At 39.6% G+C, this 17319-nt stretch overlaps 1 protein-coding gene across 3 annotated transcripts in view; it reads left to right on the top strand.

Annotated features, from left to right (window-relative positions):
- Window positions 1-17319, top strand: part of LOC585613 (beta-galactosidase-1-like protein 2) — a 38715-nt gene that overhangs the window by 305 nt on the left and 21091 nt on the right. Inside the window, exons 1-7 of one of the 3 annotated variants that reach the window (XM_030978394.1) lie at window positions 6133-6434; window positions 7071-7225; window positions 9145-9213; window positions 12866-12961; window positions 13334-13442; window positions 14146-14238; window positions 16691-16775. In XM_030978394.1, coding sequence (XP_030834254.1) covers window positions 6426-6434; window positions 7071-7225; window positions 9145-9213; window positions 12866-12961; window positions 13334-13442; window positions 14146-14238; window positions 16691-16775 — 616 coding nt within the window. In that variant the 5' untranslated portion in view covers window positions 6133-6425. Of the gene's footprint in view, window positions 1-6132; window positions 7226-9144; window positions 9214-12865; window positions 12962-13333; window positions 13443-14145; window positions 14239-16690; window positions 16776-17319 lie in introns of those variants that run through there. The other 2 variants (XM_030978395.1, XM_030978392.1) reach the window with 2 other exon arrangements.

The raw sequence follows: 17319 nt of genomic DNA, 5'->3' as shown, positions 1-17319 counted from the left end.
GTGGGGTTGTTTAGCTGTATGGTTAGTACTCAAATGAAGACACATAGAGAACATCAGAGTGAAGTTGCAATCCAGCATGACTGGTTATATTGTGTATAGAAGAGCCCATACACCACAGTGTACATTAACTGTGTGTATGTGTGTATAGCATGTAGCATTGAGTCAATGTATAAGATCACATATTACATCCCCCTTACAGAAAAATAAACTGAGTCCATAATGTCCAAACTTGAAGTATCCAAAGATGAAGTCCTATCAATAAGTCAATTTTTCTGGCTTCTTGATTACCCGGCCACTGCGGGTGGTCTGCTGGTGGTTGGGGATTGGGACAGGGTTTGGGGCAGGGGTTGGGGCAGGAGAACCTCTGATGTCGGGCGTTGGATCAAGCGTCATCTCTTCGCGTGTATGAGGATCGGGTGTCTTGGTTACCTCCTCATCATGATGGATACGCCTGGGCTCAATATCAGCGAGGTGTTGCCGGTTTCTGCGTAGCACCCTTCCATTAGGCGTCTCGACGAGATATGACCTAGGCTCATGGCATTGCTCACGAACAGTAGCTGTTATCCAGTGACGTGATGTCTGGTCTTGGACTCTCACAAGCTGCCCAGGTGAGAGTGGTGCTAGGTCATGGGCTGATTTGTCGTGATGATACTTCTGGCTCTGCTGTCGAAGCTGCATACGATGGTTAACATCATCACGACCAGGGGAGTTGTTGCGGATTCGAGTTGGTAAGTTGTCCTTCATCTTCCTCCCGTAAAGAAGCTCAGCTGGGCTTGGAATGCGGCTGTCAATTGGAGTGGCACGGATACATAGTAGAGCCATGTTGGGGTCGATACCACTCACTTTAGCTTTCTTGAGCGTATTCTTGACAGTTTGAATCATTCGCTCAATGAAGCCATTTGACCTGGGGTAGTGGGGAGAGGATGTAACATGGCTGAATCCCCACTGTGTAGCAAAGTCTCTGTATGTTGAGGAGTCAAAATGTCTTCCGTTGTCGCTAACGATTCTTTCTGGAACTCCTTGTTCTGCGAACACCTGACGGGTCGCATTGACTACTGCAGCACTGGTACACTCTTGAGGCATTTTCCGGATGAAAGGGAACTTTGAGAAGTAATCTGCAATGATGAGATAATTGTTCCCTTCAAAGTGAAATAAGTCTGTACCTAAGACTTGCCAGGATCGTGTGGGTATCTCGTGCTGGAGAAGAGTCTCATGGGGCTGCGAGGGCTTGTACTCTTGGCAGACTGAGCAGCCTTTCACCAGGACCTCGATATCGTCATTGATTGATTCCCAGTACACAGAAGCCTTAGCCCGAAGTCGTGTCTTCTCGATACCTTGATGACCTTCGTGGAGCTTGCTCAGTATGTACTCCCTCATGGAGTGTGGAATAAGGATTCGTTCACCATTCAGGATCAGACCATCCTCAACTGCAAGTTGATCTCGAAAGGCCCAGTATCTCTGCAGCTGCCGTGGTAGCTCACGTCTCTTCTCTGGCCACCCTTTCACAATCACCGTCTGTAGTGCTGCAAACTCTGCATTCTTGGCTGTTTCCTCCTTCAACTGACTCAAACGGTCTGGAGCAAACTGTACAAAGTTGATTTGCAGGTCAAGGTGGATATGTTCTGGAGGACCAAGAGGACGTCTTGATAGGCAGTCAGCTACTGGTACATCCTTACCAGGCTTGTAGACAATTGTCAGCTTGTATGGCTGTAGACGAAGGAGCATACGCTGGAGTCTAGGTGGAGCCGCTGCCAGGTGCTTATGCTGGATCATCTCCAGGGGCTTGTGGTCCGTCTCAACTATGAAACTTTTCCCGTACAGGAAGATGTGGAATCGTTCACAGCCGAAGACCACTGCAAGCAGCTCTCGTTCTATGTTAGCGTACCTCGTCTCTGCATCACTGAGGGCCTTTGATGCAAACGCGATACCCTTTCCATCCTGCAGTAGAGTCGCTCCCAAGCCCTGCAGAGAAGCATCTACCTGCAGTACCGTAGGCTTGTTAACATCGAAATACGCCCGAGTTGCATCGTGACATACCTTGTCACGTAAATCATTGAAGGCAGACTGGTGCGTTGGAGTCCATTGGAATTCAGCGTCCTGCTTCAAAAGACCACGTAGGCTTGCAGTCTGGGCTGAAAGATTTGGTATGAATGGGCTAAGGTAGGTTATCATACCAAGGAACTCACGAAGCTGGCTCTTGTTCTCAGGTGGAGACATTGACTTGATTGCCTCGACCTTGTGAGGATCCGGATGGACGCCATCTGCATCGTAGATCATACCGAAGAAGGAAATCTGGTTGACCTTGATGCTGCACTTGCCACTGTTGAACTGCAGACCGTACTTCACAGCTTTGGACATGAGGTGGTGCAGATTCCGATCGTGCTCTGCTTCACTCTTGCCGAACACAACAATATCGTCAGCGATCCCTATTGTGCCGGGGCAACCTTCGAGGATTTCGTCCATTCGCTGCTGGAATACATCCTGAGACATTGCTAGACCGAAAGGCATCCTGAGATATCTGTACCGTCCAAAGGGACTGTTGAAGGTAGTCAGAAGTGAACTGTCATGGTCGAGCTTGATAGACCAATAACCGTTCTTGGCATCGAGTTTGCTGAAGTGTCGAGCACCTGATAGCTTGTGTATCACCTCATCTGTCGTGATAGTGCGATAATGGCAACGTCGAATAGCTCGGTTGAGATCCTTGGGATCCAAGCAGACACGGAGTTTGCCATTCGACTTCCTTGAAACAGCGATGCTGCTGACCCATGCTGAAGGCTCAATGACTTTAGTGATCACGCCATTACCTTCCATGTCATCAAACTCACGCTTCAGTTCATCTCGTAGGTGGATTGGGCACCGTCTAGGAGCATGGACAACAGGCTGAACGTCTGGATCAAGAACAATATGATATTCTCCTGGAAGTTGCCAATTTTGTCAAACTGGTCTGGATACTGCCTTACTAGGTCATCAGTAGAGCTTATCTGTGCTGAATGCTTGATCTCGTTGATGCGTGTGTGTAGAGTAAGCAGCTTCAGTTTCAAGCCTGTGTCACATCCAATAATCGCTGGACCCCTGGACTCTACAATGTAGAATGTAGCATAAAGCCAAGTTGAGTTGTTGAAACGACAGGGCAGCCGAACCGAACCGAAGTGCATCACTGGTGTTTCGTTGTAAGCGAACAACCGTGCACTTGAATTATGCACTGATTGAGGGTGAGGAACTCCATCCTTAGTGAGATGCCCAGGGTACATCCCTCGAAACATTCGAAGAGGCAGTGTGTTGCCCTCCGCACCGGAGTCAACCTTCGAACGAAGTTTCATGATAGTTCTCTCATCCCGTCTGACTTCCACATATGCTATTGTTAGGTCGTCCCTGTCATCCACCTGCACAGCACTAATACCTGACACAATAATTCGATTGAATGACAGGACATCCACAGCGTCATTCAGTAGTGGGACCGCTGCTGCTGCTTCAATATTGTTCGTGCTTTGAATGGAGTGAACGTTCTTGCCTCCACGATGTGGCGTAGCGTATTTAGCTTTCTGCTTCCACTTCTGGGTACTTGAAGCTGGAGATCTCCCAGACCACTGTGTACTTGGAGCTGGAGACCGACAAACACTCCTCCAGTGATTCAGCTTTCCACAGCTGTTACACTTGGTGCCATAAGCCGGACATGCTTCCCGTGGACTGCGAGCATGATTACCACCACAATTAGGACACTTGTTACTAGTGTTAGTCTTCCGACGAACTACATCAATCGATGCAGGCTGAATATGTGTCTGTACTTGCGCTAGTTGAGCCATGTGCATCTGCGATGCTTCAAATGTTCTACTCAGCTCAAGCATCTGTGTAAGAGTGAGGGACTTGTTCTTCCCTAGAAGATCTTTCTGGAGCTCAGGATATCTAGTGCCTGTGATGAACTGCTCAATGATGCGTTCTTGGAGCTCAGTGTCATCACGAAATTCACAGTCATATGCCTGCAGCTTCAGGCGCGAGATATAATCATCTGCACTTTCCCTCTCCTTCTGCACATATTTCTGAAGGTATAGCCTAGCTACACGGAAATTTGCCCTTGGCCTCAGTTGTGTCTCGAACTTCTCCCAAACAACAGCTGGATTCTTCTTATCTTCACCTTCCAGACCCCACGAGTTGTAAAGCTTGATACCCGTGGCACCAGTGAACAAAAGAAAATGATCCACTTGCTTACTAATCGCAACATTCTTGACTGAGAAGTATAAGTCACACTGCTGATGAAAAATCCTAACAGCATTGGCTCTGTCGGGGTCTTCCCAATTCATGCGGGGTGTAAATGACTCATTCATAGTTCATACCAGCTACTCAAACTCCAATAGTAATGCAAATGTCAATGCACATTTTACTTACAGTAAAACCATCACATGGGACTGTAGAAAGGAGCACCTGTTGATCCAATGACAGTGTGTCAATAAGATGGCCTCCAAAATCTCTCCAAAATGATGCAAAGTTCACAAATATTGTCCAGTAGGTTCTATATCGCTGCCACCATATAATGTGGGGTTGTTTAGCTGTATGGTTAGTACTCAAATGAAGACACATAGAGAACATCAGAGTGAAGTTGCAATCCAGCATGACTGGTTATATTGTGTATAGAAGAGCCCATACACCACAGTGTACATTAACTGTGTGTATGTGTGTATAGCATGTAGCATTGAGTCAATGTATAAGATCACATATTACACTAGCCTTTTGTGTCACCATTTGAAATGTTGGAACATGACAAAATGACGTAGTATTACGTATTAATCAATCCGAACATGATTAATTTTACGGGTACTAATATAAATTAGGCTATTTTCGTAATGTAATCAAAATCAATGCACTATAATCTGTGCCATATTTTCCTCGTTACAAAATCATCTGTCTGTTTGTCTGTTGGTGTTTTATTTTGTTGTGTTCCATCAACATCATGCCTTTATTGTCTCAAATCCTGTATGCGACCGTGAAGACATCGTCTAATATCTGTATATACATTAAGCTTGTAGTTTGTTAATGAAAATTGGGCAATCGTGGTTTGAATTTGGCAACTTGACAAATTAATGACCTGTACGTGTGCAAGAGTACAATCGGAAGTAACAGTTGGTTGTTGTACGGTGGTCAAGGGAGCCAGATCAAGAAATACATAATTAATTTATTTTATATATCGTCACTATAGAAAGGGCATTTTATTTATGAAATACAATATATTCATCGCCTTGAAAAAGGGCTCGAGGGCATTATCAATAATCCAGATAACTATCTTACCTTTTTAGAGAGAGAGAGAGAGAGAGAGAGGGGGGGGGGGGAGTAGGGAGAGGGGGGGTGGGATGGAGCAGGCACGTAACGTAGCCACGGGGGAGGGGGGCACCTGCCCCCAATTTTTTCCAAGATCGGTTGAACTTTTTAGACCCCTCCCCAGGACGTGTACATGTATGTACCCCCCCCCCCCCCCCTAAGGCAACGGCCCTGGGATTGGGAGAGAGAGAGGGGGGAGAGAGAGAGAGAGAGAGAAAAGAGAGAGAGAGAGAGAGAGGGGGGGAGAGAGAGACATAGAGAGAGAGAGACAGAGAGAGAGAGGGGGGGGGGGGGGGGGGAGAGAGACATGTTGGACATTTCAAACTGCTACTATATAGACCCAAGATCAGAGGGACGTAATGTTTGCCAACGTGAAAAGTTAGTTGGGAACTATCCCCCCCCCCCCCCCCCCCCCCCCCCCCCCCCCCCCCACCTAATCAGACCCCCTGTCGGCCTAACGTGGCACACTAACTGTCTAATTAGTCTTCTTTTGCAGGATGTATTCATTCAATAATTCGAACTCGGATCAGAACAACATCGAATAATTACATCTAGTCAGGTTTAGTTGATATTTGATTGTACATAATTTATATTTTTGTGTTTTAAAATGAAAGAAATAACTGAACGCCTACACATTGCATGCAGATGATGTTGTTTATAATCTTTATGTTATGAAGTTGGTTAAGGTTTGGAACAACAACTAGTAGAATACTGGGCTGCGTCTCGCGAAACCGTTATAAGTACAAGTTGAGCGACATCCCATTGAAATGCGTGTATTAAGTTTGACACGCATTTCAATGGGATGTCGCTCAACTTGTACTTATGACGGGTTCGTGAGACCCAGCCCAGATCTGGAACTTGGAAGGTTGTGTTGCTGAAGTGGTAGGCCAAGTTGGATTAGAATCTACCCTAGCTCGACTCTAGTCTCTATGGTGAAATTTTCACATTGCATGAAGCATTGTCTTATCCACTGAACAATTTGGCTAATATTCCTGGTCTTCAACAGTTTGGAGAATGTAGGCAATTCCTTATATTTTTCGTGCTGTAACTTAGCCGACAATCGTTCGTTTGCCGCCGGGATTTATACGCGAAGACCTATCGGAATTGTAACAGTTATGTGCCCCGTAAGTTGTGGGGAAGATTAAGGTGGAAATCCCTTAGGCACGAGACAGGTTTCAGATTAGTTTAGATCTGCGTCTGGACGATATAATCTCCTGTAAAATGCCCTTGTCTAGTGTTTATTCTACAATTTTATGGTTACCGGGACTTTGATTCAAGTTTAATCTGTTGTGAGTTAATCTAGATGAGTTAAAACAAATGACATGTTGGGTTTTGTCTTTTGATTGCCTAAATCCTAATTGCCTGCTCTTTCAGACTTTCCCGGTTAACTTTTCCCCCCAAGCCAGTGCCAGGCCAAGCTTATTTAAGCATTCAAGATCATTTTGATCTTTACCAACCTACAGGAGACAGTCAAATTTAGTCTTACCAACCGTACCAGTTAACTTTCCTCATTAATAAATGTGCACGTGCATGGATCATCATCAGACGCCATAATTAAAATCTATGTTGTACGACTGGTGAATTGTCATCATCCCTTGTCATTGTTTGATCGTACGTACATACATAACATAATGACGGTGTCAATACGAGGTGTTCATCTTATGCGATGGCTGGTGTTGATCGGGATGTGTGCTCTCATGATACTGTGGTACTTTCAACGCATCAAGACTCGACAGCTTGATTACGTGAAATCTTTGCAGGAATCTAGCGTCAAGCTGCAGAATGGAGAGTTTGTTCTCAACGGGGAAGAGGTCACTATCCTCTCCGGGAGCATGCATTACTTCCGGGTCATGCCGCAGTACTGGGAGGATCGCCTCCGCAAGATGAAAAGTGGCGGGCTCAATACTGTCACCACGTAAGTTTCAACCTATTTGAAAAGAAACATCGTTTGGCAAAGCATTAATCTACCTTTAACCTCTCTCAACCCAGGTAGTACTAGTACTAGTAGAAAGAAATTTTTTGGACCATGCTTGGGTGCTATATGGGAGCTTGCCTGAAGCCAGGGGGGTGTTTCACAAAGATCTTAAGTTGAACTTATCTCTAAGTTGGACTTAAAAATTATGGAAAGCCGTTAGCATCTTTGAAAATATTTTGTAAAAGTTATTTTGAAAGGCATAAAATGTTGATTCAAATCATGCATATTTTCTATCATCAAGGAGGTTTCATGTTCTGGATGTGGAATTTATAAAAAGTCTAAAATACTTGAATTTCTGCTTTTGAATATATTTCATTTTAAGGCTCCAATGGCTGTCCATAATTTTTAAGTCCAACTTAGTGTTAAGTTCTACTTAGGATCTTTGTGAAACACCCCCCTGGGTATATTGTTCACCATTGTGCACCATTTTCACTCCTTCTTTATTCTGATCTGTTAAGTGCCTAGAGACATGTGCAATTGTGCCTCCATGTGTTATGCGCTTTTATACACAAATGTTTGACTAGGCCTATCGTTATTCTTATTATTTATTTGGTGCAGCTTTGAATTTGATGCTGTTCTTTTTAGGAGCCCTGCAATTATCATTTCCCCATCCTAGCAAATGCCCGGTTCCCATTTACACCTGGGAGGAGAGAGGCAATTGTGGATTAACAAAAGATGTTTGTGTACATTACGCTGGCATTCAAATCTTGGATTAAGAGTCAAGAGAATGAACCATGAATAATAATGATAATGACAATCTGGATTTATAAAATTGTACCATATGTGTAGCTCTTTTATGAAATACTTTTTCTACATGTAAGCGCTTTACAGATATTATTACCCTAACCATCGGATTCACTCACACAATATGCACCATAGTGTTCCTACCACATGGTCACAGAGAAGGAATATTAAAGCCCCACTGTACTACGGGTAGCTACATACATGTACATGTAGATATAGAGAACAATACCTAATCGGTGACCATTCCCCATGATCCTCTTTTTCTTATTGAGAGCTGAGTTGACGAGATAGCCACCTGTCAGTGACCACCCTGGGTGGTCTAACTCTAAATCCCTCCTAGCCAAACTAGTACAGACAGCCTTTAATTGACTAACACAAAGACTTTGTAATCCTACCAAGTCCCCAATTCTCTACTGGGTATAGAATGGCAATGTACATGTAGATTAATGCCTTGCCAATACCTTGACACCTACACTGAAGTGTATGTAATCCTACAAGATTCAATTTAGTGCTTTCATTTCAATGCTTGTAATTCAAAGTTGGGGGAAATTTTCAAAATTGGGTGGATAGTGATTCTTTACAATTTTTATATTTTTAGATGTCCCTGCAGATGTACATGTACAGTGTAAGCACTAGAAAATTTAGCCCCTAAAACACTTTCGAGAAAAATTGAATATAAAAGATTACTGGTGCTCCCTGTAAATTTTGATAAATTTCAAATACTGTAGCGCCTACAGCCGTACAATGGTAGCTGCGACCATGAAAATCTCAGAATATGTAGTTGGGATATAATTTCCTAGCGGAATAGCTAATTGGTCGATTTTAGTCAAGTAACATTGTTTTATAGCTTAATTAATATCGTGACCTTGAGAGGGAGCTATACATGTACAACATAAAGAGTTTATTATTTATAACTTAGACTCGATTTCAACCACGACAACGATCACTGAATATTGTAGGATCGCATGCTTTCAATATGTTCATTTGAACCAAATTCATGACCCCATACCAAAACTTTGTATTACCTTTAATTTCTCCAAGTAATCCAACTGATATCTTTTTTTTTAATTCATAGAAGCTTTTGATAAAATGTATGTTTTTCATTGTTATCACAGGTATGTTCCTTGGAATCTCCATGAACAAGTCAGAGGGGATTTTGACTTCACTGGCATATTAAATGTTGTGTAAGTAATGACTATGAGATTTTCATTTCTTAAAGATATCGGTTATTGTGAAAACCATTTTCTTACATTTACATCAATGTGCCATCCAATTTTGTTTCCTTGATGTACCAAGTTTCAAATACATACTGTACCTAAAGATAAACAAAAATTTGATGAGAAAAGCTATTAATCATGATGCATTTCATTGGTCATCTTCTGAGGAACTAACACTTCAACAAGCTATGCTTCTAGTTAGTTCCTCTTTTCTTGTGCTTTTTCCCTACTATATTTGTTGTTTCATTGCATAATTTTGTAATATAATTATTCATTGTATTATGTTTTGCATGAGAAATAAAATCATTTGATAAAAAAAATAAAAAAAATCTTACTCACAGACTGAAATCCATTTTAAACTAACTTAAATACTTTGTCTTTGCCCACAAGTATTCAATGCAATTCATAATTTGTTCTAAAGTGATATAAGGTAAGGCGCATACATGTACCGGTATGTGCAAATTTGCAATGCACCCTATCTGTACACTACACGTGTAGCTTTCATTCTCCAGGATTCCCAAGCTGTGCTCTTATTTGCATAATGTGTTTGTTTTCCAGACAAGCTTGCAAACTGTACAGTATATGTATTCACAGGGAAATTGAATTCGAATTGCTTGCTTCGATGAATATACTTCAATGTGTACTTGATCTTTGGTACCTATCGGTGCATAGAGTTGTGGGGGGGGGCGACTAGACAGGAACAATGAGAGATAATGATAGACTTACAAGCAGTCGTAAAGTCTACTCCCAGTAATTGGAACCTCTTGGGAAGATACAATATGATTCCAATGTCATGAAAAGGGTAGAAACTTATTCAGTCATAAATATAAATTCAGATTCAAAAGAAGTTTAGACAATTTTAATAACCCACAGCATAAACCATGGCTTAGAGTTTAGACCCCCCCCCCCCCCCCCCCCCCCCCCCCCCTCTGATATATATTAACCACTTTGTGAATTATTCCACATTTTGTGGCTTGGCTCAATAACTTTTGATGCAGACAAAGCCCTGCAAAAATACACCAGAAACTCAAGTAGAAAGGGCAAAAATTTCTGCCACACACTGCATCCATCTTTGCTTCATGACTATAATCACTATATTGCATTTTAATGTCAAGAATTACAAAAAACAAACAAATACGTTTTAAAACCTTTAAATTGGCAACAGGTTGAGAGATTAAAATCATTTTTTTTATTTTATTCAAAATTTGCCATTTTTCCCAAACAAATTACAGTTCATTGTTTTCAGAGACATTTTATTTTATTCTCTCATTGTAGTGAAAAAAGAAAACTATTATTAATGCCAATTTGAAGAACAATATGTGATCAATTAATCCTTTCCTGTAAGGATTAAGAAGAGGCGTTTTACGGCATATGTAGAAGTGTATAATGCTCGTTCATTGGACATGTGGACAAGTCTTTGGAGGCTAATGGAAGTTTGAACTTTATAACTATGAGTTAGGGTAAAACACTGTCACGAATTTGGCCCATAATGTTTGCAGTTATAGGTCATTGAGTGTGCATGGGAATGATAGCAATCAATCATAATGGCCGAGTGTGCATATGATATACCTATAGCGTGATACATACTACAATTGTACGTGCTTTTCAAGCCCTCTGATCAATTCTAACTGGCATCCACAAAAGGCCATTATAGGGTTTTCTCTAATGTTCTTGTACTGTACATGTACACTGTAGGCTCTAGTTTATTTTAGTTTGAGATGAAATCAACATTCATTAAATACATTCAAAGTGACTTGATCAGAGCAGAAGAGTGCCATGGGAAAAAATACTTTAAACATTTCGGGGGCTACTTTTCAAGCTTGCTTGCATGAAAATAACACTCTTTATTTTGTTTTTCATTGAACTCTATGCAATTTTGGGGGGCTCTTTTATGACTTTCGGGGGCTCTTTTGGGCATTTCGGGGGCTAGTTTGCCCCGAGCCCCCGTGTATTTTCCCCCCTGCAGAAGACTAGAGCAGCCCCACCCTTACACAGTTCAGAAGTTATGATGCTAAGGCCAGAGTAGACAGTACACAGGGGACCATTTTACTTGCACCACCACACTTTACTTATTAAATATTAGAAGGACAGTTACGCATCCACACCCTCTAAGGGGCCTGTACTTAACTGGAAGAGGAAGCAGAAGATTGATATGGCATTTGTACAGTATGCATGTTGTTACATTGTACACTGCTTTGTAATTGGTTGCTTGCTTGCGTTCTTTCAAAAGAACAAGTTTGTATTATTCACCACAATACAATTGAAAATTGAGTTTTGTGAAAGAGAAGGAAAAAAATGCACACAGGAATGGCAACTAGAATGGTGTACACTGTATGTACAGTATGTGAAATGTACATGTACATGTATGTTGTGTGGAAAAGTCATGATAGCAAGAATGAGTTAGGGGCAGGGGGAGGGGGGGGGGGGTAACCAATGTTCCCAAATGCTATTCACTCCAGAAACATGCAATTACTGCCAGGCAAACAATGAAAAAAGAGTTTCAATTAACCCAATTTTCATTTAAAATGCAAAAAGAATATATATAGAATTTAGAAAACACAATGCTAAATTTCCCCCTTAGGTACCTTGTACTGACCACTGTTAGCCTTGCTTTATTTATGAATCAACAATTAGATGTATATTAGGTCTTATTTATAATATATCAAATACAAATTATAAAACACAATGCAAAGTCCCCCTCCCCCATAAATATTGACCACTTTTAGCCTCGCTTTATTTATGAATCGTCAATTAGATGTATATTTGTTCTTATTTTTTGGCAGAGAATCTTATTAAAATCATCAACAATTTGAATGATGTCCCTTAAAAAAAAGGAGGTCTGTATATATGTACATGTAAATAGATTTTGTTCACCTTATACTGTGCCCTATGGATTTGATTGTTGGCTTCCACTCTGGAAATACTGGAAATTGAGGAGGCACGACACTTGTCAACAAGTAATTATAATGGGGGAAAAGCTCCTAGTACAAACTAATGACAGTTTAAAGTTGATTTTGTGACAAAATGAATAAAGGAAATGAAAATCAGAATTAATAAAAAGTGAAAATATGAAAAATTATATCATTCTGATATAACTTTTGTTCCTTTATTTATTCCTGGAAATTAAAGATTAAGTTGAGTTCTAGTCATGCGATTGCATGGTGAAAGAAAAGGTGTGTACTGCAAGGTTCTGGAGTCATCAAAATCATAATAAATTTGGCCCAGTCTTGGTAAAGTAACAAGCACTGTACACAAAAAGATGTATTAGGACTTACTACACGAAAAAAAGTCGGGTTACTTACCTTGCTTTCCTTATCTTTCTATGCTCATTACTCAGCCAGTATACATTTTCAACCAAAATTGTTTGGCAAATGACATTTATTTGTAATCTTGAACATTCAGTGTAAGTTTCGTTTGATTCTGTGAGAATTCATTTTCCTATTTTACCAGTCTAACTCAAGTTTATCTTTAATATGGTAGCTTTTTTTAAAAGGTGTACATAGATATAAAATCTTTATCATCTTCATCTTGTTTAATGTTTTAGTACTGATAGGATTTATCTCACAGTCATTAATACTAGAGTGTTTTATGGTATTTTTTAAATATTATTAACTTTCAGAGAGTTCTTGAAGGTAGCCCAGAAAGTTGGTCTATACGTCATCTTTAGACCAGGACCATACATCTGTGCTGAATGGGAGATGGGCGGACTACCAAGGTAAGCTATGTCATCCAATTTCCTATTCTTTTTTTCTCTCTTTTTCTTTCTATTTATATTTCTTAATTTTTTTTCCTTCTTTTCCTTTCTTTTTCTTTCTTTTTTAATTTCTTCCTTTTTGTTTCTTTTTCTATCATTTCTTTCTTCTTCCTTTTATCTCTTCTTCATTTTCTTTCTTTTTTTTCTGTTTATTTCTTTCTCATTTTTTTGTCTTCTGTTTTTTTTTCTTCTTCTTCTTTCTTTAAAAGAAAAAAAGAAGAAGATTTGTAGTGATTTATATTGAGGTAGAAGAGTATGTACATGTATGTAAATCATGATTTTTGAACTGGTTTAACCTTACACCCATGCTATGATGTTTGACCTTTGACACAGCTGGCTACTGTCCGATGATGAGATGAAAGTAAGAAGTACCTATCCTCTGTTTACTGAAGCTGTCACCAAGTTCTTTGAGCAACTCATTCCAAAGGTTGTTCCTCTCCAGGTAATACACTGTACAATGTGGAGAGTGGAAGCATTAATTACAGTGTATTAAAGCTACATGTAGTTTAAAACTACCCAGGATATCGGGTTAGAGAGAGAGAGAGAGAGAGAGGGACAGAGAGAGAGAGAGAGAGAGAGAAGTACCGGTAGTAAGGAAAAGATGGAGAGAGATAAAGAGAGAGAGAGAGAGAGAGAGAGAGAGAGAAAATATGATGAACAGATAGACCGAGGAATGCAGATGCGCAAGGAATAGATTTGTGTAGAAATTGAGAGGGAGAGAGAAAACGGGCAAAGGAGAGAACAGAGTGAAAGAGGGAGAGATGAAGCAAAGGACAGAAATCAAGAAAGATATGGATAAGAGAGAGAGAGAGAGAGAGAGAGAGAGAGAGAGAGAAATAAGAAATTGGAAGAGACAGAGGAGAGAGGGATAGACAGAGAGGGAGCTATAGAGAAAGATAAAGAGAAAAAAAATAATAAAAATGTTAAAAAGAAAAATTGGGACAAATTTGAGAAAAGGGAAAGTAAGAAATAGAATTTTATTTATGTCTATATACCTACATTTACCTACCTATAATAATGCTGAAAGGTAATAAAACTGATTTGGTGAAAGTATTACACTTTACATTGCAGCAGTATGAGTGGAAGATAGGTTAGTGGAAAACACAAGTCTGGTTCTTAATTGTTCTTATTATTTGATCCCTCAGTACAACCGTGGAGGACCTATCATATCATTCCAAGTCGAGAACGAGTATGGATCGTTTGGAGACAGCACTGCATACATGGAGTTCGTTAAGGAGGTGAGTGGAAATCTCTTCAGTTGTTGTATAATAATAATAATGATAATAATAATAACGTTTTATTTACCCAGGGTAGCCAATTCAGTTATGAAACTGCTCTTCCAGCGGGCCCTGCATAACATAATATGTTACCCTTCTCCAATCTAATATGATGAGCACCTAGCTAGAAGGCAGAAGGTCCCATTGTTATAAGTCTTTGGTATGACTCATGAGGCGGGCGCTCTAACCACTGAGCCACCATGCCCGGTATAGCTTTTATTAAACACATTTAAAGAGAAATCCAACCCTAATAGCAAAGTACTCTAGAGGAAAGCAGAAATATCAGAGAATTATACTGGTAACTTTGAATGAAATTGGACAAAAATTGAGAAAGTTATGAATTTTGTAAGTTGTAATCACTTTAGGTATGGAATCTTCAATTCCTGATTCGCATATAGATTTAGTGATCTCATATTTCAAACATTCATAACTTCCTATTATTGGACCAATTTATTTCCAACTTTTTGCCTTATCTGTTCATCTTTTTTTTCTGCTTTTATACCAATGAACTTATTACACAAGTTTGGATTACCCTTTATAAGGCCATATGAGGATCATGGACCAGTTGCTTTCCAGATCAAATTGACAAAAAGATAATTGAGGATAGGGAAAGGAAGAGGGGTAAAAGCACTGATAAAAGTGATTAGAGAATTTAATTTGACCCCCCTCACAACCCCTTACTCTATGCCCTTGATCTCTTGCATGTCATCAGCCAAATATTTCCAGTGCCCCCTCCCATCTATAGTAAAGGTTGCTTGCTGTAGATAATCCCTAAAATGAGATAAAAGGGATACGCCAATTTGTCTAGCCAAATTGGCACTGAACCAGTAATGGCAATAATCCGTTATGAGCTGGCATTAGGTTGCCTATTAATAAAGCTTTATTGAAAAATTTCCAAGATAATATGGAATAATAATAATAGTTCGTCCTTATATAATTGTAATTGTCCTTGGGGGGGGGGGCTGATTGACCAGGGGGTAATTGTTCTAGAACCCATTTAATGAACGTGTAGTCAAATATCGCCTTCTATTGGCAAACAAAGGAAACAGCTGTTTCTTATTCAAACGAGGCTTCTCAGACATTGTCTGAATTGGGCATTCTTTAATTAGTACAAATCACACTTACTTCAGCATAATTGTAAAATCTGTGTTTTGTAATGTAAAATAATTTTTTGGTTCAAAGATTTGAAAGAAATATCGGTTTTCATTCTCATGTTGTGTCTTGTGATGTGTTATGTTCTGTCATAAAATGATTAATGTCAGATTAGATATTATGTTCAAATTAATAACACTGCCCCTTTAAAGTTAAGTTAATATGTAAATGTGTACATCAGCATTATTGTATATTTTCAACAAAATAAATGAAAAACAGATTTTGTTTAATTTTATGTTGATTTTATGTTGATTAAGAACATCTTTGCATATACTTTTTTGTGTGACAGGTATGTCCAAAGTACAAATTATGAGCTAAACATAGGTTTATTGAAAGGAGGGGGCACTTTATTTGTATTTATTGATTAAATTGGATTGAATCAAATTGGATATTAAATATATGGAATGAAATTGGATATTGAATAATGAATTGGATGTTGAATAATGAATGGAATTTGATATTAATATTGAATTAAGTTGAATTTATTAATTCAACTGTTGTTTGGAGACTATTCCTTATTACCGTAATTTGCTGGGAGGAAGGGGGGGAGGGGTGTCATTTATGAAGTTTGTTTCGGGATGCAGTATTATTCAAATGTTTCTCTAAAATATCAATGAATGTTATGTAGAAATGTGAATTTCATTTGTATACCAATAGAAATGTAACTTTTATTCATTATAAAATGATCAATAATTTTGGAGCACCTAAATGTATTTTTGATGCAGTTTTCATCGACCTAACACGAATGGTGTTCTGTGTCTAATAATTCACAGTCAAAAAAGTTTTGTTAAGCTTTCACTTGCCGTGCTGCAGAACGACGATAAACCTTTACAGTCTTAAAGGTAAAAACACCCCCCTCTCAAAAAATGAAATGGAAGCTTTTATTACCAATCCTGTGAAAGAATATGTCTTGACTAATACGTAATGATACAAATTTTGCTAAGAAACCACCTACTAATTGATATATTTGGTACAATATTATATCTATTTGGACCTGATAGATATAACGCACGTGTCATGCACATGTTGCATAGTCCCATATACATCTTTATGTGTACAGTGCTTGTAACTTTTTAGACTGGGCCAAATTTCTTATCATTTTGATAATTCCAGAACCTAGCAGTGCACACCAATACTTATATGCTAGATGATCAACCTTTTCTGATCGATTCCACAACGTTTCTTTCACAATGCAATCGCATGACCATAACTGGTCTTTATCTTTAACGTTTGTGATTTTGATGCTTGTTGCTTGTTACAGGCAATGGTAGCGAGAGGTGTCACGGAGCTGCTAGTCACATCTGATAATTCCAAGAAATCTATGGAGAGAGGCAGACTACCTGGGGGTAAGTCATCAGGGGAAAAAAATACTTTAACAATTTCGGGGGCTACTTTTCAAGCTTGCTTGCATGAAAATAACACTCTTTAATTTGTTTTGCATTGAACTCTATGCAAATTTTTGGGGCTCTTTTATGACTTTCAGGGGGTCTTTTTGGCATTTCAGGGCTAATTTGCCCAGAGCCCCCGTGTATTTTCCCCCCTGTAAGTCATTCTATAAAACTGCTTCTAGAAAGTAGGCACTTCAATTGGTCAAATGACACCATGTGACCGTGCATTATTCTTTCCTAACATGCCTACTCTGTTATTAGCCTACCTGCACTTGTTGGGCCGGGAGGGATTAGACCTCCCTGCAAGGTCACTGGTAGGAGGTTATCTCGTCAAATCAGCTCTCAATTAACATAAGAAAAAGGGGGATCATGGTTCAACAGGTAACGCTTAGGCATTGTAATACTATTTAGAGGGCGCAAGTCGCTACAACTAGTGCAGTGATAATGTATGGCTAAAGATACAGTGGTGGTTTTTTATCGTGTGTGAAATTTTAAAGTCATA

Source organism: Strongylocentrotus purpuratus, unplaced genomic scaffold, assembly GCF_000002235.5.
Source record: "Strongylocentrotus purpuratus isolate Spur 01 unplaced genomic scaffold, Spur_5.0 spur5_scaffold_1, whole genome shotgun sequence".
Classification (NCBI taxonomy): domain Eukaryota; kingdom Metazoa; phylum Echinodermata; class Echinoidea; order Camarodonta; family Strongylocentrotidae; genus Strongylocentrotus; species Strongylocentrotus purpuratus.
Note: the sequence above shows the minus strand (reverse complement) of the source record. Positions and strands in the feature narration are given on the sequence as shown.